We start from the raw sequence: 25,568 nt of genomic DNA, 5'->3' as shown, positions 1-25,568 counted from the left end.
CCTCTAACGGTTCGTCCCACCCACTACTGTCATTCAAGTAAACAATACGGAAGTTACCCAGAACTCTGCCTGTCAACAAGAAAGACGACAGAAAGGTAAGGTTGCTAATTTAGTTGTAGGTGTTGATATACAACCGATATCGAGGTTTGTAATACATGTATACACCAGCGTGTGTGTATATATATTTCAGTGATTTTTTTTATTGCGTGGCACTTTCAGTGAAACGCGACGACGAGGGAAGTTAGTCATGGCTAGCATTAGCATACTAGCTAACCACAACACAAGGCGAAAGAGCGAAGCAGCTGCTTCTTCTCCCAACCCTTTCCCCTTAAGGAAGTTTAAGGGGGCGAGGATTCCGATGGCCTAGAAAGTCTTTTATTAATCATTTTCACTTATTTAAATCGAAAAGTATACATACAATCACGTTATATTGAACTCCTCTATGTGTCGTAAGGATGAGGATTATCTTGCTGGCAACAGTGCGAAGTTATATCGTCACTGTATAAATGGTTTTTGGGAACTCAATGTACTACTGCCGAGGCATAAAATGATTGGCAGTAGTATTTACAGTAAAGTTATATGTAATCATTTTGGTCTTGATGAAGATAGATAGCCGTAACTTGAAAGTTCCACTCTACACACATTAAATACTCAAATGTATTTTGATAATAATTGCTAAAGCTCAAGGCAGTAAGTTAGCATGATATGTATTTTTGTCAGTCAAGCATTCCCTGATGTGCCAGTAAAAATGTTATTTTTGACAATAATGATCGTAACAGCTTGCCAGAAGCTCAAAAGGCTGACATTTCTTCCTCCTTTCACAGGTTCAGTCTTCCCGAACAACATATCAGCAACGATGGGGCTGCTCAGCGAGACTGACTGAGGCATCTGGCCTAGATGTTTGACCATTCTACTTTCCTTTTCCCCGTTTTGATTTATTTTTAATGAACACTCACGTTTGTGAGGAACACCATCAACAGAATGACTTACTCTTTGAAACTTTTTGTCATCAACATTTTGTTGGTTTCTGGTGAGTATTACTTTTTAATATAAGACATTATATGTAGTTCAATTATTGGCCTGCTCTTGCCTTTTGAATGTTTTGTATTATGTCACATTTTATGATAATTTTTTTTGTGGACCCCAGGAAGAGTAACTGGTGAAAGAGGGACATGCCTGTTACAGATTATTGATGATGTGGTGCCGCAAATGTTGAGTGCGGATCACCTTAATTCAGTCAAATCGGACTGAACCTGGAGTCACAAAATTACGAGTTTTCCGAGAATGCTTGCAACACAGACTACCGATCAGACCGCAGTTTGGTGTTTCGCATGACAAGGGGAGTCGTTAAAATACGTGGCCAACCGTTATTACACAGCTTTTCATGACATCTAGTTTCAAGCCCATGTCTTAGGGAACTGAAATGGTAATTTGTCACTCTCTTAATGTCACTGTCTATGTCAGTGAGCTATCTTTAAGCATCAACTGGGTGTGAATTGCCAGTGAAACAATGTTGTATTAAAGATTCTTTCTGGGATATTTAGCTACTGGTTGTGGAAGTGCTCTGTCAAGCCAAAGGGCTCCCTGAATGTTGTGTATTTGATAGTGATTCTACTTGGAGATTATGCATGAAAGATATTACACAGTCAGCCCAAAATGGGAGGTTTCAAAATATGTATATATATATATATTTTATTCGCCCATGTTCAAAACCACTTCTTTAAGGGACAGACGATTTGCATCACTGGGCGGCTGTATCACATATGGCTGCCAGTAGATTTGATTTGTTCTCTCCCCTTGTCTTATATTGGAGTTAGAATGGCAGCCTCGGAATCTACTCCATAAACCATGTTATGGTGACTTCCCTTGTTTCCTTCATGACACAAAGAGGGCTGGGTCGGTTGCTTAGTAAATGTAATCTGATTAGGTTACTCATTCACGTTTCAAAATTGTAATGTGTTTGGATTACCTAAACTCTACCCAGTTACCTTTTCGTTAATCTGTTAGACGGTTTAGAACAGATATACATTAATTGGATTGAACAGTAAAACCCATTCTCATGATCTCTTTTATTCAGTGTCTTTAGTGAACTCATGCTTTATTGGGCAGGAAAGAGGTGAACGATAGAGTTTTTGTTGTCAGGGCAGCTGGTCAGATTCGACCCCACCCTGCAGCATTGTTTTGGACCAATGGTCAGCCCTGGACCACTCCTGGTGGTCTTCTGAAATCAAACAGTCCAGAAGTAAATTCCGTTCATGCTGGGATCCAAACTGTAGGTGAAGGGCACATTTCTCTGGCTGTCCACCCGTAGGAAACAGATGATTGGTTGGTAATTAAGTGTGTTGCCGGGTAACCTAGCCGTTACAATACCGGGAAGTGTCAGCTTGTTTTACTATGGCGATTTTCACAGGATATCTACCACTGCGTGATGGACATAAAAATGTACTCCGATAAAACGTAATGATTGTGATCCGAGTTCTGACCTTGGAAAAAACTAATTTCTAATGATTTCAGTGGACTTACTAGTGTAAGGGAATTTTCTATAAACTGCATATATAATCACACGTTTTAGGGAACATATTAACGAGTGATCCAACAACACTATGAGTTCTTAGATGATGCAGCCCACGCACACACACAGAAAGGCCTCAGAAAACATATGGCCTGGAAATTGGGGCAATTGGTCTTGACGCTCCATAGGGGTTTATCAGTAACAGTGCAATTCAGCAGAACAGCGTCCTGTGTCCAGATATTTATGGCCCTGAAATTTACAGCTTCTTGGGTTCACTGACAGTGTGACCCCAACATGAACCATGAGATCTTCAAGTTAGGTTAAGGACACTCAGGAAGTGATGAGGGGCAAGAGGTAAACTCCGCCCTAAAGGGGACTTCCAAAGAAGGTTGGCCAGATGGCGTGATGTTTGGTCAGATGGCGTGATGTTTGAAGATTTGGTATAAAAAGCCATGGTCCTGAGCTTAGAATTTTCATTAAAGTCTATTGGATTCCCAAGTTCCTGAGTTGAAGTGCTTTTGTTTTAGTGGTTGTGGACTTGGTTTTCCATGACGCTAGGAGCAATGACTGGAAGGAGCTGAATCCTTTCGGCCCATCTTGCTTTTGGAATGTCATTTCTGTACAGCTTCACCAAGGAGTAAAAAGTAATGGGCTTCACAATAACCACATAGGTCTAGATCCCAATAAATACTCATAGGGTATTTTTGAGGGCCCACAGTTAATATAAACGTTGTATTTTGTAAGCTGCTGTTTGTCTTAACTCCATCATATGCCAATACTAACAACCAAGCACTAATACCATCTACTAATGCAAAGGCCTGCAACAGAGACCTGTATAACCCAGTTTTGCTTGTTGATTGACAGCCTTCTGCAGCCTGGAGCTGGCCTCCACTACTGGTAAGAACACTGAACAGCCTCTCATCTTACTAATGTCCCATCTGTCTCTCACCAGTTAAGCACCCTCATAATTATGCGCCGTGATCAACATTAGCAGGCGTTTAAGCCAAAACAAACAACGGACACACCTCTGGTCGGTTCACATTTTTGTGACGCTCCAATGTTGACATGAATTTGGTCTCGTTGATACTGTTGGTATTCCACCAGGCAGGGCACATACGTGTCAAAGCTGAGATGACACGGTCCTGCTCCTACAGTCTTGCTAATAATTCATCGTCATTCCGTCGGTGTACTCCTGCACAGCTGCAGAAATGAGTGGGCTCCAGAAGTTCCCTTCCGCTCCATAGTTTTTAGCTGGACCTGCCGTAGTCATGGTGGAATGTGCTCGTCGTTCGTCTCCTGCTGCCTCGACAGTTTGAACACCATGCCATTGCATTTATCAGGGCTCTCGTCGGAATAAGAGGAGTTGCTTGCGAAACGTTTCGACACCAATCAATGTGTTCTTATTGGACGCATTTGGCTAACTGCCTGTTTTTCTCTGTTTCAGCTCATTGTGCACGATTTCCTCAAGTCCTGGAAGCTGCGAGGGGAGAGATCCGAAGCTCCTCCCACTACAGCTTGTCCTACCGGCCCAGGCCTTTAGACAATACTTGGATTATCAAGGCCCGCGTAGGAGATCCCGTCATCCTCAGGTAATGTCTGCCTACTCTGCATCACCCCAGCTTATTTTTACTCATCCCGTACATCCGATCTATATTAAGTACCTGCAGGCGCTGAGCGGAGGTTGTGACCAGACAGGACCATCGAAAGGCCACGTCATATTAAGGAAATGGCTTCATACTCAAATAAAATAGGTTTTGTCTGCTCACTGCTTTTGTTTAATTTTAAAAGAGGAAATCCTGTCGCTCTTTCAGCTTCTCCCAGTTTTCCACACGATGTAAGAAGGAATGGGTCTCTGTGACATCATCCACCGGGAAGCCCATTGTTCTCTGTGGTTCCAACCTGCCCAAGCCCATGGAGTTGACAGGGGGAAACATTAACGTGACCCACCACTTCCTGCCACACTTATTCCCGGTTTCTACATTCCGTCTGAGCTATGTGAGAGGTACGGAGCTCCGGTTCGATCTAGCTGCTTTCAAATACATTTTATTCCAAGCTATAAAAGAAACAAATTTAGACCAACTAGGTTGTACATTTACAGGGTTTTTTTGTAAGATAAAAGGACAAACAATAAAACAGAAGGAATAAAGAGATGATTTCGATAATAATAAAGGGGTGGTGCCTGAATAAAGTTTCCGATTCAATCACCCCTCCCCCCGTCTCAGTTCTCATTAAAGCATGTTCTCCCCCCCCTAGACACGGGCGACTGTCCGGTCGTGGACTTTGAATGTTTGGGCGGGCGCTGTCTTCCCCTGTCGTGGCGCTGTAACGGGCGGGTGGAGTGTCTGAGTGAAGGGGCGGAGCTGGGTACGGACGAGAAGGACTGCGACGAGGAGCTCGGTATCCTCCAGCTGGGTCCTGAGCGCAACCGAGCGGCTGCCGGCCCCACCACGCCGGACACCGGGGGGTGGGGGGACGGACGCTGGGACTGGGATTTGGTGGCAAAGGCCACCGCCAAGACGGCCGAGGAGGAGGCAGAAGGAGACGGGGACCACACGGCGCAGCCGGCCAATACTTTGGAGAACCTCTGGGGCTCTCGTCTCCATGGGCCCCCGAGCCCCCAGCCTCACCGAGCCCACCCCAGCCCCGGCGTGACCCGCACCCCCGTCGAGTGGCCCTGCGGAGGCCTCCTGCAGTCTTTCTACGGGACCTTTTCCCCTCCTCCCATCAGGGGCCCAGCTATGCTCTGTGTATGGACCATGGACCCCCGGGACCCCAGGCCTTTGAATCTGGACCTGCAGCAGGTGGAGCTGGGCCCGGGGGACACGCTCACCATAACCAGTCGGCAGCAGGGCACCGGGGACCTCATCAGAACTGTGAGTGTGTTCGGAGGGGTTGTCCACGACTGCATTTTCAACACCTTCCATAGTGCTGCAGAATGCTGGAATATAGGCCCGGGTCAAATGTTGGACCAGTATAATGGGAATGGAGTCATTTCTGCTGTTTTCATTTTGTTGCTGCTTGCAGTTCACCAGTTTAGTTTCGCTTTCGGTTTCACAGTAGTTGACATGGTTTCATTACATACGTCATACAAGTATGATTCAAGAAACAACATTTATTTCCCGATTTTTAGGTGGTAATGGCCAAGCTTAGGGATTCACAAACCATAAAGGAAAATAAATGTCTACAGCTGCTCCGCTAGCGAGATATGTTTTGGGCATAGCAACTGCCTCCATTTCCCTGCCCATTTTCAATAGCATTCAGGGCACAATGAAGCGCCTTTTTTGCATTAGCCACCACAATCAGTAGTACATAGCAATCTGTAACCTCTCATCTAATCCCCATCATGACCCTAACCTGTGACCCTTATTCCTAACCTAAACCCAACCCTGCTAGTGCGGTTTCCAATCAGCTAACTGGGCAGTGCTAGCCAGTGTCATAATTACTGTACTTTTATATATATATATTTTTTTATACTTCAAGATCTCACCATTAATGTGTTTTTTATTGCAACTGTCTGACAAATGTGTTATTCACCCCACCTTACCTCTGACAGATCACCAGCTCATCCAATTACAAGACCATCCAGGTGGCGTCCCGGACCGGCCTCCTCTCCCTGACCTATCACACCCTCCCTGGCTCGGAGGGGCAGGGCTTCAACGCCACCTACCGCGTGGGTGGCTACTGCCCCCCCTGGGAGGGTAGGTGCGGGGGCGCGGCCGGGGGCTGCTACACCCAGGAGCAGAGGTGTGACGGCCACTGGGACTGCACGGAGACGGGCCGCGACGAGGCGGGCTGCCGGGGCTGCCCGTGGGACCAGTACGCCTGCGGAGGGGTCGGGCAACGGGCGGTGCTGGGAGGGCATAACTTCATCGGGCGCCCGGTGTGCTTCCCCGCCAAGGAGCGTTGCAACTACCAGCTGTACTGTGCCGACGGGAGTGATGAGAGAGAATGCACCATCTGTCAGCCTGGCACCTTCCACTGTGACAGTGACAGGTGTGTATGTACGGGTCTGTTACTGTGTGTTAGGGAGCCTTATGTCTGTTGGTTGGCATTTTACGGGTCTGGACCTGTGTATTACTGATCTGCATGTCTGTTGGTTAGCATTGTTAGCATTGTACGGGTCCGGACCTGTGTATTACTGATCTTCATGTCTGTTGGTTGGCATTTTACGGGTCTGGACCTGTGTATTACTGATCTTCATGTCTGTTGGTTGGCATTTTACGGGTCTGGACCTGTGTTTTACTGATCTGCATGTCTGTTGGTTAGCATTGGACGGGTCTGGACCTGTGTATTACTGATCTTCATGTCTGTTGGTTAGCATTGGACGGGTCTGGACCTGTGTATTACTGATCTTCATGTCTGTTGGTTAGCATTGGACGGGTCCGGACCTGTGTATTACTGATCTTCATTTCTGTTGGTTAGCATTGTACGGGTCTGGACCTGTGTATTACTGATCTTCATGTCTGTTGGTTAGCATTGGACGGGTCCGGACCTGTGTATTATTGATCTTCATGTCTGTTGGTTAGCATTGGACGGGTCTGGACCTGTGTATTACTGATCTTCATGTCTGTTGGTTAGCATTGGACGGGTCTGGACCTGTGTATTACTGATCTTCATTTCTGTTGGTTAGCATTGTACGGGTCTGGACCTGTGTATTACTGATCTTCATGTCTGTTGGTTAGCATTGTACGCGTCTGGACCTGTGTATTACTGATCTTCGTGTCTGTTGGTTAGCATTGGATGGGTCTGGACCTGTGTATTACTGATCTTCGTGTCTGTTGGTTAGCATTGTACGGGTCTGGACCTGTGTATTACTGATCTTCATGTCTGTTGGTTAGCATTGGATGGGTCTGGACCTGTGTATTACTGATCTTCGTGTCTGTTGGTTAGCATTGGACGGGTCTGGACCTGTGTATTACTGATCTTCATGTCTGTTGGTTAGCATTGGACGGGTCTGGACCTGTGTATTACTGATCTTCATTTCTGTTGGTTAGCATTGTACGGGTCTGGACCTGTGTATTACTGATCTTCATGTCTGTTGGTTAGCATTGTACGCGTCTGGACCTGTGTATTACTGATCTTCGTGTCTGTTGGTTAGCATTGGATGGGTCTGGACCTGTGTATTACTGATCTTCGTGTCTGTTGGTTAGCATTGTACGGGTCTGGACCTGTGTATTACTGATCTTCGTGTCTGTTGGTTAGCATTGTACGGGTCTGGACCTGTGTATTACTGATCTTCATGTCTGTTGGTTAGCATTGGACGGGTCTGGACCTGTGTATTACTGATCTTCGTGTCTGTTGGTTAGCATTGGACGGGTCTGGACCTGTGTATTACTGATCCCACCAGGTGTGTGTTTGAGAGCTGGCGCTGCGACGGCCAGGTGGACTGCAAGGACGGAACCGACGAGCTGAACTGCACCGTGACCCTGCCTCGCAAGGTCATCACCGCGGCAACGGTGGGCAGCCTGGTCTGTGGTCTGCTGCTGGTCATCGCCATGGGCTGCACCTGCAAGCTGTACTCGCTCCGCACCCGAGAGTACAGGTACCCCTCCACACGTCTAGTCACGATACTCTCCGTCCCTCACAACCTCTTCCCCTCATCCACGGTGAAGAGATCTATCGACCGGCATCTCCTGTCGGGCCACACCCCCGTCTTCTATTAACGTTTTTCCGGTCTTTGTCCTGCAGCATGTTTGCTCCAATCAGTCGCCAGGAGGCGGAGCTAATCCAGCAGCAGGCCCCTCCCTCATATGGTCAGCTGATCGCCCAGGGCATCATCCCTCCAGTGGAGGACTTCCCTACGGAGAACCCCAACGAGGTGAGAGCTCAGGTCAGGGGTCAGCTCCCCCTCCCCGAATCCTAACCATTAGTCGGGAGGGGGGGGACAACACTGTGATTAATGTACCGTTAAAGATATTTAAATACTTTTTTTTTATTTAACAAGGGAATCCTCCATTAATCCTCCACTAACACTCCACTGTAGGTCCTAATGTCCTTTCCATTAATAGCTGCATGAATCTACCAGAGGCACTGATGGTTCAGCTTCAGTGAATGAGTCCATTATCATCAGGCAGCAGCACTGTCTGAGTGACTGAGTTACTCCAGGGCCTGGACTACTGCTGATCTAGGATCAGTTTAGTCTTTCACAGCATGAATAAATATAGTCATACTTAGCTGATCGTAGAGCTGTGTGAGAGCAGTAAAGCTGTGGCCTCTTAGATTCCATTACACCAGACAACACAATGCAATCCCTCTGTAAGATGTATTACCCTGCGCCCAAAATGGCGTCCTGCTGCCTATTTTGTTTAATACAGGGCCCTGGTCAAAGGTAGTGTACTTAGTGGGTTGCCATTTGTGACCTTGGTATGATTAGCTGCTGTTGACAGCCGTCGAACGCAAAGAGGATTAACTAAAATATGCCCTAGCGGTTCACTGTTGTACCTTTGTTAATGTCCCCCTCATAACCAGGACTGATCCACAACAAGGTGATAGAAGTCAGTTGTTCCACTGAGAATGTTAAGAGGTATTGCTGTTTGTAAGGCAAACTCTAAACTCAACAAATGGCACATTTGTTCCTGTGGCGTCTCCTCTCTCTCTGTCAGTCTTCCTCTCTCTCCCTGAGAGGCATCCTTCAACTCCTCCGACAAGACACAGCCAGCTCGCCGCGTCGCAGACGCCGGCCCCGATTCGTCCGCCGGGCTGTCCGTCGCATGCGGAGGTGGGGCCTGATTCCCCGATCCACCCCCCGGCCCTCTCAGCCATCCGGCTCCTCCCCCCAGCAGACAGGCACCTCCGCCGGGGCGGAGCCCAGCCAGTCAACTCCCAACGCCTCGTCGGCTGTGGAAGCCGTCAATCTGCCGTTGCCACAGAAACTAGGCCTGCTCCCGCAGACGCCACCCCCCTCCCTTCCTCCGCCGCCGCCCCCCGTGTCCACCCCTGTCCCCCCCCAGAGCCCCCCTGTGACCGTGCCCCCCGCCCCCAGCAGTCCCTCCTTAGCCTCCATCTTCCAATCCCTGGGGCTAAGTATCTCCCGCTTCCGTGCGTCCCCCTCCTCCTCATCCCCCAGCAACTCCCTGCCACTCTCCGCCTCCCCCTCTTTCTCCTCCTCATCGGAGGACGAGGTGCTGCTCATCGCTCTCTCTGAGGACACGACCTCGGAGGACGATGTCCCCCTGCTTACACTTGATCCCTGACCTTTTCCTGCCACGCCCACCACCCCTACCCTAAATTATGAGTCAGGCACAGGAGCACCGCAGCCCCCCCATCCCTCCCGGGTCCTGTGCTGCTCTGGTGCCTTGGAATTGGTTGGTGTAATTGACCACAGGAGTCTGGTGTTTAATGCTTCTATGTTATTGAGTGTGGGACCTCCTTGAGAAATGTGTGTGTGTGTGTGTGTGAGTGTGTATTGGACGTGCACCTTTTGAGACTGAACTTTGCACAGAGTGCCCACCTCACATTCACGTGCCTTATTGAAGTGACTAGATTGGAATGATTACACACCGTTGAGCCACACCCAGAAAGATGTGTGTAGATGTATGCCGGCAGCAGCTCTGTATGCAGATGTATATGCACCTTCTCTCACACACACACACACACGCGCACGCGCCAACACACACCGTCTATATTGATTCTTCATTAATCATGCATGTGAAGCGGGCGGTTGGTTTAGGTGTCGTCCTGATCAGTGGATGGCTTAACTGGCATTTGTGCCGTCTGTGTGTAATCATTTTAATCTAGGATTGTGTATAGTTGTGTGTGTGTGTGTGTGCGTGTGTGTGCGTGTGCGTGCGTGCACTTAGTGTGTTGCAGGTATGACGTATAAATGAAAGTAGTTCTGTAGTACACTTGTCTCGACTCACAACCAGACAATCTCTCTTGGTTTGGCTAGACCAGTGTAGTGCTCAGTGGCACACAGAAAGCCTTAGGGGCCATATAAAGTCACAAACTGACTTGAATCCTTCCCCCCTTGTAATTGGATCCCACTCTACCACGCTTTGGCACAGAGGACACATAGCAAGTCAAGCAATTCTTTTTTTTTTTTTTTAGAGTGCCATATGTACTTTATATATATTTTTGTTTGTTTTATTGTTTAGCTTTTATCCTTCAGAGATGTTCTTACATTGTGTTCCTTTTAGATTTCTTCTGTTTGCCTGGTTGTACTGAATGTATTGGCTTAATTATGGAGTGGTTGGATGAGGATGTTGTTTAAAACATACAATGTAATGAGATGGTTGGAGAAAGTGATTTTACTAGGGTCTTTTTCACTGTACATAGGCAGAGAAGTGGACAGATCCACAGAGATTAAACAATTTGCACTTTTACTTCTTGACTCTGGCTAATTATTTTGTTGTGTCTGTGTCTTATTTTGTGTGTGTGTGTGTGTGTGTGTGTGTGTGTGTGTGTGTGTGTGTGTGTGTGTGTGTGTGTGTGTGTGTGTGTGTGTGTGTGTGTATTAGACTTGGGTGAAGTAAGAGAAAATGTGACGTGACTGTAAAGAGGTGTCATTTTTAGATAAGGAAGAGGGTTCTCTCCGAGCCCCATTGTCCTTTGTCTCCTGGGAATGTGTCAACGACATGTCACATCAGTCTCCTAACAAAAGCCCCAGTGCCAAAGGAAGGAGAGGTTGGCTTACCCGCTATGACGATAAGATGCTCAGCAGAAATAGACTGAAAGGAGTATTTACAGAAGAACTGCTGGTGATCAATACTGAAGGCTTTGGCACAAGGACGTATATTGAATTCCCAGGTATTTACAACAGATATTTACAAACACACTGGATACATGATGACAAGGACAGCAGAGTTATTGGAGGTCCACTATTTCACATCTGATGTCTTGTGTCAGCATGATTCACAGAATTACTGAACACATTTACAGTGTTCTATAATGTGTCATTGTTTCTGTCTAATCCTGTTTTATATGGTTCACAGCGTTTCTGTAATATATATGTTACTTAATCAACAACAGGATTGTGCTCTATAGTGTTTGCACTGACTGAAATGTAGTTAACCAAATATAAATACTCTATATAATCCTGTCTCCAACAAGTGAACATATGTTTACAATTCAGTTCTGGTTCTCAGGATTCTCATGAAATCTTATATCCTGCAGACTAACATCAAACCATGGATCCGTCTCTGTGAAGTCTATCCCAGACGTGTCTCCTGCGTTGGGGCAGTAATTATGGCTCCCCACCACTCCCTGGGCTGCCTGTGGATAATGCTGGTGGTCACATGTCTCCCTGGGGCTCTGGAGAAGTGCATCTTTGATGAGGTTCAGCAGTCAGTCACAGTGGTCACTACATCCACTGATCCACAGGTTAAATAAAACACACATTAAAGACATACCCTGAAATGGTTGCATGTGTCGTAATTGGACTGATTCAACACGTAAGTGTTGATGATTGTCTCTGAATCCGTAATGGATTTACCTCAAGTTCCTCTATTCCAGAGAGCTAACAGGAAGCTTAGGGAGCTGTCCCCGACCACACACCCTCCACAGCCAATCAGGATTCACACCTGGGTTCCGAGGGAGAGCCCCACCCTTTCTGAGGTGGAGAGAGAGAGGCTGGAGCCATCAGTCAGGGAAGCTGTGGCCATCGTGTCCAGCATCCTGTCAGGTAGGAGAACAACGTGTGCTGAGTCTTTCTTGCTATATCTATCGTGTCTGAGTGGATCTATTTGTTGTGTCTGAGTGGATCTATTTGTTGTGTCTGAGTAGATCTGTCTGCCATGTCTGAGTGGATCTATCTGTTGTGTCTGAATGGATCTATCTGCTGTTTCTGAGTGGATCTAGTGAATCTAGTGAATCTATCTGCTGTGTCTGAGTAAACATGTCTGACGTATCTGATTGGATCTATTTGCCATGTCTGAGTGAATCTATGCATTTGAGTGTTGTGTGCATTTGACTCTGTCTAATAACAGTTTAATGACATTTTCAAATAGTGTTGAAAAGTGTTTCAGTGTCAATTTATGACCTTTCTGTCAGTGAACAGAGTCCCTGGCCGGTTTCTGCTCAGTAGAGACATCTACAAATACTGCAAATTCCTCTGGAGGAACGCCACTGCTGTCAACTATAACAGGTCTGTGACTTTTATCTGCATTGGGGATGTGTGTTTATCTATTTGTCAATGAATGTTCCTCTTGCTTAGACATTCTGATCTGGTATATCTAATGATGTACCGCCATGTGACTGACAGACTTCTATAGGTCTGTGTGTTGATACTTTCCTATAAATCTCTTTCTGTTTTCTCAGGTGTGGCCGAGCCAATGAGAAGTACAGGAGTGAGACGTGCCTTGATGTGGTTGTGAGTATGCTGTATCTGCATTAACAGAAATGTTATTATTTGTCCTCGGACCACCCAAGTCATGCCCCTTTTCTCACTACTCCCTGTTGATTGGCAGATCCCAGATGACCATCTGAGTGGCTGTGCCGTTTACCCAGAGCCTAATGCACCAACCGTGACGGTATTAAGGTCAGAGGGGCCGGGGCTTCCTGACACAGACTTCCTGCTTTACCTGCACACACAGAGCACTGACAAGTGTCGAGCAGAGGTGAGAGGTCACTACATAATGTAAAGTCCACTGTTAATCTGTTCAGTTATGGTTCATACTGAGGTGAGAGGTCACTACATAATGTAAAGTCCACTGTTAATCTGTTCAGTTATGGTTCATACAGAGGTGAGAGGTCACTACATAATGTAAAGTCCACTGTTAATCTGTTCAGTTATGGTTCATACTGAGGTGAGAGGTCACTATATAATGTAATGTCCACTGTTAATCTGTTCAGTAATGGTTCATACAGATCCAGGGTAAAATATCCATACCGTACCCTCACCAAGAATCGGGTAATATAATCAATATAGTCATTCAGATTTTAAGGTATTTTGCCTGTCAGTGTATTAATCCTTCCTGTTGACTGTTCACACATCCCAGCCCAGTGTGTTGGCCTACTCCGTACACTGTCAGACTGACTCCCTGGGCAGACCTCTGGCCGGGGTGGTGGTCATCTGCAGAGACCGACTGTCTGGAGACGGATTCAGCCACCGAGGCACTGTGCAGGTAGCCGCAGTCTGTCTGCCTTTTTAATATGTTGAGAGAAGCAAAGATGTTTTCGGCTCAAGGGGTTAGGTTTAGGGGTCAGGTTTTAAGAATAATCGGATGTTTAATGGTAATCAGTTGTTGTGTGTTTTCCTCCTCTGATTCAGACCGTGCTTCATGAGCTGTTTCATGTGTTGGGTTTCTCTAAGAAGCTGTTCAACACCTGGAAGGACTGTTCCTACTCCACCCAACGTCAGTCACAATATTTATTTACGCCCCCTAAAATAGTTACCATGGTTATCACAGTCAGCTTCCATGCAGTTGTGTTGCCATGCTGTACCACGTGTGTTGAACAGTGTTTTTATTGTTTAACTTTATGGTACTCTGTTTTGGATTGTTTCTTCGGGCTGTTGGATGGCAAATCTATTCCATTCTTAATTTAGCATTCTTGTGTCATGTAGGGTTTCATATTGTGTTGTATGGTATTTTTGTGTTTTATTGTGTGGTTTAGTCATACTGTGTTGTGTAGTTTTGATGTAATGTATTGTGTGGTTCAGTCATACTGTGTTGTGTAGTACTGTTGTAATGTGTTGTTTATGTATAATGTTCTCCAGCTGGGGTCGTTTGCTCCCCCCGAGGTCAGGTGACCAACAAAGATTCAACGGGTCAGGTGAGGATCTACACCCAGTCAGTGATCCAAGCCCTACAGAACCACCTGACCTCTACTGACCCTGAGCTGGGAGCACCGCTGGAGAACCTGGTAATGATCCAGATCGTGTCAATACACAGATTCTCTCCTCCTATCAGGAAATACACATTCATATGTTACATGGAACAGCTACACTGGCTAAAATACACCGCAGTCATTGACAAAAATCTCATTCACTCATGCTCTGATTTTCTCTCTGTCTCCCTCTTTCTCTCCCTTTCTCCCCCCCCCCTCCTCCCAGGACGTTGGTTCTGTTGGTCTCTCGTCTCACTGGGAGTCCAGGGTTCTACAGGGTTCCATCATGGCGGCGGCTCTTGGGAAGCCAGCTGTGGTTCGGGTCGACCCGATCACCCTGGCAGCCCTACAGGACACAGGCTGGTACTCTGTGAACCACAGCCGAGCCCAGAGCCTAGTGTGGGGAGAGGGTGAGGGATTACTGATGTTCACTTTTACTGGAAAAACTGCTATGTTTGCGATGGACCATTTTATTATGCTATTTTAAACTAAAGTGGGGTGAGAAAAGTTGTACATTGTATGTAAAGAAAAGCAAAGCGTGCTGTAAATATTACAAATATTTGATGACTGTTATATGGTAAAGAAAAAACATGTCACAATATTAGTTTAGTCCAAATCATTTGCTTAGAGAAAGGAATTAACAAGTCTTTTTTTTATTAAAGTCACTGAGTCTTTTTTACGTAATGTAATTCATGTAAGTGCTCCTTTTTATTTGACTTATTAAAATAATTGAGAGTGACACAAAAAAATTTAACAATTTAATTGGACCTCCTGAACAACATGCCCACAAAAGGCTACTCCAGCTAAGACACAATCATAGCGGGGAAATAATCATCTGAGATGTTGGATAGGCATTTTAACGTGAAAAACGCAACTTGGTTCATACAATAAAAAAACAACAACACTGCCTGTTGACCAGAAAATGTCTGCTCTCAATATAGTAGCCATTAACCTTACCAGACAGAGGTATATTTATATCATATATATCAACTAAGCAGTATAAGTAAAAAAAAATATATATATAATATATAGTATATTAAGTTATGGGGCTATTTGACTTCCACTCATACTGTCTGTTCTTGTGTTGTGAGCTTTTATTGGCATGTGTCTTTTAAAGGTGAGGGAGCTCTTTTTGGATCACTGTCCACCTGCCATGGCAACTCCTCCTTCTTCTGCAGGGACAGGTAGTGTCATTTTATATGAACATCATACAACCCAATGTTTTCTAATGCCGTTTTGTCAGTTTCTCTACTTCACATTTATACTTTCCATTACTCAGTGGTCTTGGGTGCCATTATCTTCACCTCCACAAGGGGGAGTGCCAGACTGACCAGTACCTGGATGGATGCCGTGTTTATAAACCTCTGACAAACCGGGTAGGTATTTGCTCCTAGTCATCCTCAATAAGGAATGAGCCACTGTGTAGAATCCTCCCTCTAACGTTTAAAAGAGTTTTATACAATGACACGACTTGTCTCCTCTTCCCTTTCCCTTACCAAATGATACCGGAATATTATTATCTAGTCCTGGGTTGTTTAGGGTGGGGGGATAGTATTAGCTAGTCCAGGGTTGTTTAGGGTGGGGGAATAGTATTAGCTAGTCCAGGGTTGTTTAGGGTGGGGGAATAGTATTAGCTAGTCCAGGGTTGTTTAGGGTGGGGGAATAATATTATCTAGTCCAGGGTTGTTTAGGGTGGGGGAATAGTATTAGCTAGTCCTGGGTTGTTTAGGCTGGGGGAATAGTATTAGCTAGTCCTGGGTTGTTTAGGGTGGGGGAATAATATTAGCTAGTCCTGGGTTGTTTAGGCTGGGGGAATAGTGTTATCTAGTCCAGGGCTGTTTAGGCTGGGGGAATAGTATTAGCTAGTCCAGGGTTGTTTAGGGTGGGGGAATAGTATTAGCTAGTCCAGGGTTGTTTAGGGTGGGGGAATAATATTAGCTAGTCCAGGGTTGTTTAGGGTGGGGGAATAGTATTAGCTAGTCCAGGGTTGTTTAGGGTGGGGGAATAATATTAGCTAGTCCAGGGTTGTTTAGGGTGGGGGAATAGTACTGCGTGTCTCAGTGTAGAAAGCCAATAAGAGACTTTAAGACTGATAGACTGACCAGTGAGAAAGTTTCAATAGCAAATATCTCAGGCCCTTGGTACAATTTAAAAAATAATATTTGAAACATTAACTTAAAACATTTGCTGTAGTAGTCTCTCATTTACCATAGAAATACAATAAAAAATCTCTGTCAGACATCACAAATGGCCCCTTTAAACATGACTTTTACTAAATCTTCTGTTTTCCATGACTGTAGTACAAATTCTCTATCCTCTTTGTTGTCTATTTCAGTCATATGTTATGTGCCCCTCTCCCTTTTCTCATTTCTCCCCCTCTCCATTTGTTGTCTCCGTAAAGAGTGAGTGTTGGATAAAAGAGAATGAGTCTGAAACAGACGACTGGAGTGGAGAGACCTACCATTTAGACAGCCGATGCTTCATCTCTAACCTGACCAGAGAGGTCAGTCAGTGTGTCAGTCAGTGTGTCAGTCAGTGTGTCAGTCAGTGTGTCAGTCAGTGTGTCAGTCAGTGTGTCTGTCTGTCAGTCAGTGTGTCTGTCTGTCAGTCAGTGTGTCTGTCTGTCAGTCAGTGTGTCTGTCTGTCAGTCAGTGTGTCTGTCTGTCAGTCAGTGTGTCTGTCAGTCTGTTGTGTTCAGGTGTGTGAACTCTCACAGATAGGTTTTATAAGTGGTTTTATATGTGTGTGAAAGTGACACCTGTCATTTTCTGTCCCTCTCATCTACTCCTTCAGAATGTCTCCCTCTCTGTCAGTGACTCTGTGGTGGGTCGTTGTTACAGACACAGGTGTACTGGACTGAACAGGTATCAGATACAGGTATCTGGCTCTGATTGGATGGACTGCCCCGCTGGGGGCGCCACTGAGGTCAGCTTGAGTTTAATAAGCTTGGAAATGTGTGTATTGATTTCACCATTTTGGCCACTCAGTTCTTTCATGATTTCTCATTCATTCATCCAGGTGACAGGATACAGGGGTTTAGTGTTCTGTCCTTACAAGAGGTTGTGTTGGTACCCAGACATTGACTTGTCCAACAACACCCAGATATCTGACTCTTCAGATGTCTTAACCACAGACCCATCGATACCTGGGAAGTGAGTACAGCTGGGTTAGAAGTGCTTTTTTTCCTAGACTTTCTTTTTCTCTAAGAGCAATACATAATTTCACCATAAATTATATTAATGGTGTACATTAATAATGTGTCTTTTATAATTATTCTGCAGTGACTCCCAGTTACATCAAAACACGACCCTTGACTCAAGCCTGACCTTTGACCAGGCCCCTCCCTCTCAATTACCGGGGTTCAATACAGACCTCACAGTGTCTTCGGTCCTGGGGGTCACTGGTGTTGTGTGTCTCCTGGTGGGCCTGACAGTCAGCTACAGGAAGTATCTCTCCTTCAGAATCAGGGTACATGATGCCCCTGAGACACACAGTGTTCTGCAGTTACACTCCAATCCACCCAAAGACTATTGACGGAGTTGGGAAAGATCATAGGTCACCTAAGGTGTTTATACACAAATGAAAGTACACTTTGCTCAGGAATTACACCTTTGAAATCATGTCACTTCTCTCGTCATGTCGAAGCGCCTCAGGGGCAGAAGAACTGATCAACAGGCATTTGCTGTTGTTTTCATTCATGATGCACGCACACTCTGTAACTCTGTAGTAATTATTACTTATGTATGGACTAATACTGTATGTTATATGTCAAGTCCACATAGGTAACTCTTGTAATGTTCCAATGAAAGAATGGTCCTTTTGTATAAAAAGACAAAAACCGGTGTCCAGTATAAATTGCAGTTCCAGCCTGTGGCGTCGTTAGGTCCGGGTGTTCTTTTATGAATAGCCCCGGATCTCAAATTGACCCAAGAAAATTAGAATAAAATAAAAAAAGCTCTTTATCTATAATTCCGATCGTGCATTATGACAATGTGGACGTGTAGGCCGCTAGCGTGTACACCATAACATTTACCACGTTTACATTCAAAACCCTGCACTTTCTGTCCCCGAATGTATTGTGATCTTAGCGACGCCTCCAGAAATGTCAACTTAACATTTTGCATTTATATTTATTTTCAGTGTAGAAACATTTGAATGAAAAATGATGCCTTCTCATATAGTGTTAGTACATGCATCAAACATATCAAGCATGCAAGTCCGAATCAAGTCTCAAGTCTTTTAAGGACAATAGGCTATAGTTATAGTCTATTAGTCCAAACCAAGTCCTTTCAACTTATGGTGCACTTTTTGGGGATGACTATTGTTTTATGGGCTATTTTAAATCAGCAGTTGATAATCTAATACACTAATACTTAATTGTAACATTTAATGTGTAATTGAAGTATGATCATGTTGAGGTTGGGGCCGGCCTATGCTTTCTACTGTTCTATCTGGCATTAGCCAAATTGACTGACTATTTTACATGAGCTAACAGCTCTTTGTGTTCTGTATGGTTATATTTGTTGGTAAGATATTAGCTACTGTAACTAATTAGCTGGCAAATCTTAGAAACAGGAAGCAAACTCATTAGAAATCATTAGGCTTCTCACTGAATGTAAAAAATCTTTGTTGCCAAATGCTATTACAAGTGGACGGATGCACTATCGCTAATGTTACCTAGGTGACTTTCATATTTAATCGCTTGAGCTACCAGACCAGAACAAAGCGTGAAGGCAGTTCTTTTCCTTAGTATTAGCTATTATATATTTACCTTCCAAGTCATAAGTCCAATGAATACAAGTCCAAGTCAAGTCTTAAGTCCTTTGAACATTTATTGTTGACATAAGTGTGACTTGAGTCCAAGTCTGCAACAGGACTCACCAGCTCTGACAAACATAAACAAATGTGTGCATAAATGTACACAAATAGATACATATCCATCTTGATTTAATTAATGTATGTATTTACTTGCATTTCTTGCTCTGTTATATTATTATCATTTAATAATAAGAGGGTTTTAACCAAACGTGGTTGGTACCCTACATACCATTTGTAGGTCAAAGCCATAGCATCTTGCTGGATTATATTTTTGAGGCATAGAGTAAGACAGAATGGTAATTTCCTTTCTTTAAATCACCAAATAACAAAATGTAGTGCATATGAACATTTCTATTCCAAAATGGAAATTAAAGTGATTCTATACTTTGGTGACACATACAAAAACACGAGGTATTTTACACACCATGACCAAGTAAACTTCAAGGTTAACTGTAGATTTGGGAATTGTGTCTGTAGAAAACCGAACACATCTGGGTACTTTTTTGTACCAGCGATGTGAGGGTTTATTGGTGGGGAGAGGGTCTTGCACTAGACCAGTGCATTGTGTCTGCACAAAGACAAGCCAACTTGGAAACAGTTGTTTCATATTGCACCAAAAACCCTGGATGTCAAGTTAGTTTGGTCTAGGGCACAGGTGTCAAACCGGTTCCACGGAGGGCCGAGTGTCTGCAGGTTTTCGCTCTCACCTTGTACCTGATTGATTAATGAGTTCACTAATTGGTTAATTTCTACCCCCACCTGGTTGTTCAGGTCTGACCTGGGAACCAATTTAAAGGAAAACCCAAAGACCTGCAGACACTCGGCCCTCCATGGAACCGGTTTGACACCCCTGGTCTAGGGTCTGAGATGCTCTTGAGCTTTCACACATAACAAAAATGTCAGAATATCACTGAGTTCACAAAGCAATAAAATAAACAAGTGTGAATACTCACAAAATCAGGTAGGTAGTGTATATACATTTTAGCCATCAGCATGCACTGCTGACTGGTCAAACCTTTCTTGTAAGTTGTCCCCTTGATTTGTTGCTCAGGTACTTCTTCTTTCAATAGGACTTGTTTGTTTTAACATTTAACCTTTATTTCAATGATTGGATTTCTATTATTGTCTCATGGAAAGTCCCTGAGATCTCCAGTAAAAGGCCCTACCAGTAAATGTGTTTGCCTTGTTGTCATATGACTTATTGTCAATGCTAGGTAGAAAAAGAAAGTGAAATGTAGTCTGGTGCTTGCAATGCCAGGAATGTGTGTTTGATTCCCACTGGGGCCCGTAGAAGTGTCTAAATTACTTCAATGTAAGAACAAGGGGCCTTTTTTTGCGGAATGCAAAGGAGGGAAAATCATCCTCTTAAAACGTAATGCGAAAGTCAACTACGGTGTTTTTACGTGTCCACTGGCAGGCGACACGTCAGGTGACATTATCGAAGCATACAAGTGTGAATGGGCCATTTGTATATTTGTAAAAATGAATACTTACTTAAATTAATATCCTCAAAATGTTTATTACAAATTAGCTTGTTCATTATCTGTTTAATATTGAGCTACTGACTGACTGTTTATAGCAGACTGTTATTGTATTACATTATAAAAGATATTGCACAATTGTTTGTTCTACGAAACTCAATACGAATGAAACGATCCAGTTTCCCAATGTATTTTTTGTCCGTAATCACTGGTTCTATTGGGTTGAAAGAACAATTCCATGTGGCAACACAATTTAGGTATGAGCAAGCCAATTCATTCATGGCATGGTTGTCTTTCATATCTGTGAAAACACCATTAATGCTGAACAATATATACATATGCTCCCTCCCAGAGGATGTCCTTTTCAGGTAAGGCCTTGTTTATTTCAATCATTGTTTCAACCCTATAGAACCAGTGATTATTCTCAGGTCCTGGCTGGGGGCCTCTAGGCATCTCCCCCCCTGGGGGCCAGGGCACCTGACTCAGGACCGGAGCCTCCTCCCAATCCGGCGCCCCATCCTGATTCAGGGGCGGAGCCTCCTTCGCTCCGCTCCGGCTGTCTGCTGCTCCTTTTGTTGGTTTCTGTTTAGTGTGGTAAAGAATAACATTAAAAGGATATTTCCCTTGAACTGTGTGCCTGTGACCTGCCTCCTCGACCTTGACAGTTATGGGTAAAAAAAAAAAACAATGGGGAAACAGATAATTTTATTCATTTTGAGTTTCATAGAACAAACCATCATACAATATATTTTATAATTTAATACAAAACCATTCTGCTATAAACAATCTGTGAGTGGCTCCAAATTGAATTCACTGTTTTCTGTGATTCAAATGAACAAGCTCACTGGGAAAAAACATTGAGAATTGTAATGTAAATGAGTATTTATTTTTACAAATATATATTTTTACAAATATTCACACTTGTGTACTTCCATAACGTCACCTGATGGGTCATCTTAAGCTGATGATTGTCCCCTCTGGCGTTCCATAGACTGCAGCCAGCATGCAAAAAAACTGTCTCCAACACCATCCAAGCAATGCTGTCAATCAAACTACATTGGGTACTGAATGTCGATGCTCAACTCACTGCCCAGGTGGTGCAAACTTGCATAATTCACCTTTAAGGACATTTTTTTAGCTAAGACAAAAACTGACAGCCATAGACATACAGTTAAGCCCAAAAGTATTCATACCCATGCCAAATTTTGAGCAATAGTGAATTTTCATTTGACCAATAGGTTTCGTCTGGCTGGAAATTACAGAAACAAGTGACAAAACACGGAAAGATATTGTGCTGGAAACACAACTGAGTAACGTAACTAATTCTGTTTTTAGCCATTACTTGTAACCATTACTAGTAACTGACTAGAGAACTACTGCTGTCCAGCTGTTCTCAATATATAAATGAATAGAATGCTCTCTCATGGTGGAAATTACAAGACCATTTAAAATTGTTTAGAAACTTGTATTTTCTCAAAGATTTGCAACAATTTCAAGGGATATGAATAATGGCATTTTTTGTAAAAACTTGAACAAAAACAGAAATAGTTACATTATTAATTTGTATCTCCAACACAATGACTTACCGGGTTTTATCACTTGTTTATGTCATTTCCAGCCAGAAGAAACTATTGGTCAAATCAAAATTCACTATGGCTAAAAACTTGGCATGGTTATGAATACCTTTGGGCTTAGCTGTAAATATATAAACAAGAGCTGTTGTTTCTGTGTTGACTATGTCCAAAGTTCTTGAACCCATAATGGTGCAGGAGTTCATACAATGTTAACAATTACTCAAATGACAATTTATTTTTACAATGTATTTGATTAGTAATGGGAAAAATAACCCTATAGGAAACTTCTGAACAATATTTCTGAAAACAGTCAAAGAAACTAGAGTTTATGTTTTGTAAGCACTCTTAAGTTCATAGACTGAGGTGTAACAACTGAAATCAGTGAGTTCAGAGTCCTAACTGGAATTATATTTTGAAGTGGTTTTTTTACAATTGCATTATTATGAGTTTGTAAAGGTCATGATGCTAAGTTATGGTGCATTCAGAAAGTATTTTCCAGATTTACGGACAAATTCTAAAATTGATTAAATAGATTTCTCCTCATGTATCTACACACAACACCCCATAAAGACCAAGCAAAAACAGGATTAGACATGTTTACTAATGTTTTAAAAATGTAATCCATCCTGTTTCCACTACTTGATTGCAGTTTACTTGTGGTAAATTCAGTTGATTGGACATGATTTGGAAAGACAAAGTCTTGTTTATATAAGGTCCCTCAGTTGACAATACATATCAAAACCCAAGTCGTGAGGTCAAAGAAGCTCGAAATGGTATTGTGTTAAGGCACAGATCTGGGGAAAGGTACCAAAAAGTATCTGCAGCACTGAAAGTCCCCAATAACACGATGGCCTCCATTATTGTTAAAAGGAAAAATGTTCCAACAGTCTTGGGTCAACTGATAAAACAGTGTGTACCTTTCTAAATGGATCTGAATGTAATCCATATTGTAATAAGCCTGTAATGCAACACAATTTGGAAAAAGTGAAGTGGTCTGAATACTTTCCAGTGTATATTTTGCAAACTACAATAAATGTGTTTACCAGTTCCTGATTGCACCTTAAAATATCCAGGTTGAATACGGTTGAGGACATAAACAGTTTTCATCATAGGCCCGATGGCGTTCATCATTGTATTCACATTTACAATTACTTTTGTATCAGTGTAAATAGAAGTAAGGCCATTTAAAGGAGTAATTCGTAAGGCAGACTATTCATCAAATTAGAAACATATATGAACCATAATATAAAAACAACCAACATATTTATTTAATGCTCCGGGTGGGTATAGAGGCCTGCCTAGGAGCCACTGAGCAGGAAAAGGTCAGAGCGCACTGAATTTTAAGCTTAAGGCAAACAAAGCAGAACTGTATCCTACAAGTAGGACAAGGTAAAAATTTACAGCCAGTTTTTTTATGCCAAACGACTGTGCCACAGTTCGGACAGGCCCGTATGGATGGGCAGTAATGGTGTCCAAAAAGTGAGGTAACGGGGCAGTTCTTCAGCAGTTCCAGGGTCTCATTGGTGCAGTTATGATTGTCACAGCGGTCAGCCCGTGGTTGTGGACCTTTCCACTGATTCATGCACTGCCAGCAGAATTCAAAGGCCTGGCCTGTTATTACCGAACACTTTGTGCAGCGTACACTCAGGTTGTAGGCGTTGCTTCTTTTTAGGTGTGACCTGCAGCCTGGGCACTATTGAGGCAGGGGTAGATAATAGAATAAGTTATTGGAGTTTTCTTGCAATGTTATTTCTCATGCAGTACAGTCAGTACACTTGAGCCATGTAAATAAGGCTTTATAGTAAATAGGCAATGTCATAGTTTATGCTGCCATGCAGTTAATAGTATGTCAATAATACTCACTTGTTTGATTTCCTGCTGGGCTAAATGTAAATCAAGCATAATGTGCTCAAATTCCTGCATCTCCTTGTTGGTCAGACGTGCCATTTTACACACCTCTTGGAAAGTCCACTCTGCGCCACACATTTTGCCATTTTTGTCAGCAGGACAAGTGAACCTGTATTGTTTCTGGGTTAACAAAGATACATTTGAAATGATTTCCCACCGGCTATAATTATAATATAAGTCATAAACAACAGATTATATTATTAACTTTCTTTCTCCCATGATTAATTATTGGCGTACCCGTCTTAGAAGTTCGTAACACCATCCTGTCACTGACTCTGGGGTGGCTGCATGACCACAGGACATTTCTGCCCTTAGAGACACATAGTCATCGCCAGCTGATGACACACACAAAGTATTTAGCCAGTAGGACAAGAAAACGTAATATTTTACATCTATGTTATGGTCGTTAAATCAGGCAAGTCTGTATTAACATTCTAGCATTTCTTTCATATTCCCATGCAGTATTACAATCCCATACAGGTTATATTTAGTTTATTGATAGAGCATTTGCGATAACATGCAGAATAAAAGTCACTAAATAATTTATTTGAATTAAATTCATTCTTCAATTGACTATCTCTTACTTATTTCGTCCTTCCTGTTGACAAATTTCAGCGTGGTGTCGCGAGGGTCATAACACTTCTCTTGCTCCAGCTGTCGGGTTGTCATCTTGTTGCTCTCTTTTCTTTATCCTTTCTATAGTCCCAGAATTTTCAGTCCTTATTTGAAAGCCACATATAAGGAGAAAACCCTTAATGTCAGGCAACTGCTTCAGGCTACTGCTACATTGATTTTGAGTGGAATGGCTGTGAGATATGACTGAGTTAAACAAGTTTTGTGGACTTTGATTTCACTTTCCCTTTCGACAGTGTAAATGGAATGCATATTACTTGTCAGCTGACTAGCTCTGAAATGTAACATTTAGGACAGCCCAACTTCAAATAGGGAAGGAAAAGAAGTAGTTGAATCCTGTAGGTCTGCAGCTCAAACACATTAGTCCCAAAATAATATTGATTCACTTAAAGAAAATGAAAATTCCTGTAAATCCACAGAAGTTGAACTAATGATTATTACTGCAGACAAATATGGGCAAAATATAGGGAAATCCAAAGGTGAAAAGAACATATTTATTAAAATGAATGTTGACGCGAGTTAGAACTTTGCAAATGTCAGTAGCACATTTTGCAAGTTATGGATTTGATTTCCCTTTCTCTTTGGACAGTGTTTCAACAAGTTGGGCCCTGTCGATCTTTGCAAATCTTTAGTCCAGGACGGTGTTTGGTCTACTGATTGTCAAGTGAAATTACCATGAAATTACCAAAATAACATAAAATTGATCAGAAATTCAGTGTAGACGTGTTAATGTTGGAAATTACGATTTTTTTATGGAATATCTTCATAGGCCTACAGAGTGTATGTACAGGACAGCTATCAGCAATGCAAAGCCAACAAGTCAAACCTCACTGGTCAAACCTGACTTGTAAATTGTCCCCTTGATTTGTTGCTCAGGTA

The 25,568-nt window shown here is 43.4% G+C and overlaps 4 protein-coding genes across 5 annotated transcripts; 3 read left to right on the top strand and 1 right to left on the bottom strand.

Moving 5' to 3' along the window:
* Nucleotides 1–12: 12 nt before the first annotated feature.
* Nucleotides 13–10,833, top strand: lrp10 (low density lipoprotein receptor-related protein 10). 2 transcript variants are annotated; one of them, XM_010887711.4, is made up of 10 exons: nucleotides 13–95; nucleotides 825–1,030; nucleotides 3,377–3,409; nucleotides 3,957–4,101; nucleotides 4,324–4,514; nucleotides 4,766–5,385; nucleotides 6,066–6,505; nucleotides 7,860–8,054; nucleotides 8,201–8,330; nucleotides 9,115–10,833. In XM_010887711.4, exons 2-10 carry the CDS (start codon nucleotides 982–984, stop codon nucleotides 9,703–9,705), a joined length of 2,394 nt encoding a protein of 797 aa, XP_010886013.3. In that variant the 5' UTR covers nucleotides 13–95; nucleotides 825–981; the 3' UTR covers nucleotides 9,706–10,833. The 2 variants fall into 2 exon arrangements, with proteins under 2 accessions (XP_010886013.3, XP_012995790.2); XM_013140336.3 differs by lacking the exon at nucleotides 3,377–3,409.
* Nucleotides 10,834–11,048: 215 nt separating this feature from the next.
* LOC105020569 (leishmanolysin-like peptidase 2) lies at nucleotides 11,049–13,461 on the top strand. Its single transcript, XM_029117709.2, has 7 exons — nucleotides 11,049–11,257; nucleotides 11,624–11,830; nucleotides 11,963–12,131; nucleotides 12,500–12,593; nucleotides 12,767–12,818; nucleotides 12,916–13,065; nucleotides 13,192–13,461. Exons 2-7 carry the CDS (start codon nucleotides 11,696–11,698, stop codon nucleotides 13,213–13,215), a joined length of 624 nt encoding a protein of 207 aa, XP_028973542.2. The 5' UTR covers nucleotides 11,049–11,257; nucleotides 11,624–11,695; the 3' UTR covers nucleotides 13,216–13,461.
* On the top strand, nucleotides 13,054–18,234 carry LOC114830317 (leishmanolysin-like peptidase 2). Its single transcript, XM_034290407.1, has 12 exons — nucleotides 13,054–13,135; nucleotides 13,262–13,358; nucleotides 13,447–13,572; nucleotides 13,719–13,803; nucleotides 14,166–14,311; nucleotides 14,502–14,685; nucleotides 15,393–15,459; nucleotides 15,555–15,651; nucleotides 16,677–16,778; nucleotides 17,069–17,200; nucleotides 17,294–17,427; nucleotides 17,557–18,234. The coding sequence occupies exons 2-12, from the start codon at nucleotides 13,278–13,280 to the stop codon at nucleotides 17,807–17,809; spliced, it is 1,407 nt and encodes a 468-aa protein (XP_034146298.1). The 5' UTR covers nucleotides 13,054–13,135; nucleotides 13,262–13,277; the 3' UTR covers nucleotides 17,810–18,234.
* A 2,785-nt stretch (nucleotides 18,235–21,019) lies between these two features.
* Nucleotides 21,020–24,833, bottom strand: LOC105020570. Its single transcript, XM_010887714.4, has 5 exons — nucleotides 24,641–24,833; nucleotides 24,294–24,391; nucleotides 24,012–24,176; nucleotides 23,580–23,841; nucleotides 21,020–21,156 (listed from the first exon to the last, which is right to left on the bottom strand). Exons 1-5 carry the CDS (start codon nucleotides 24,723–24,725, stop codon nucleotides 21,020–21,022), a joined length of 747 nt encoding a protein of 248 aa, XP_010886016.2. The 5' UTR covers nucleotides 24,726–24,833.
* Between the last annotated feature and the right edge of the window lie 735 nt (nucleotides 24,834–25,568).

This window comes from Esox lucius, chromosome 24 (genome assembly GCF_011004845.1).
Source record: "Esox lucius isolate fEsoLuc1 chromosome 24, fEsoLuc1.pri, whole genome shotgun sequence".
Lineage (NCBI taxonomy): Eukaryota > Metazoa > Chordata > Actinopteri > Esociformes > Esocidae > Esox > Esox lucius.
This window is presented reverse-complemented; position numbering and strand designations above follow the sequence as displayed.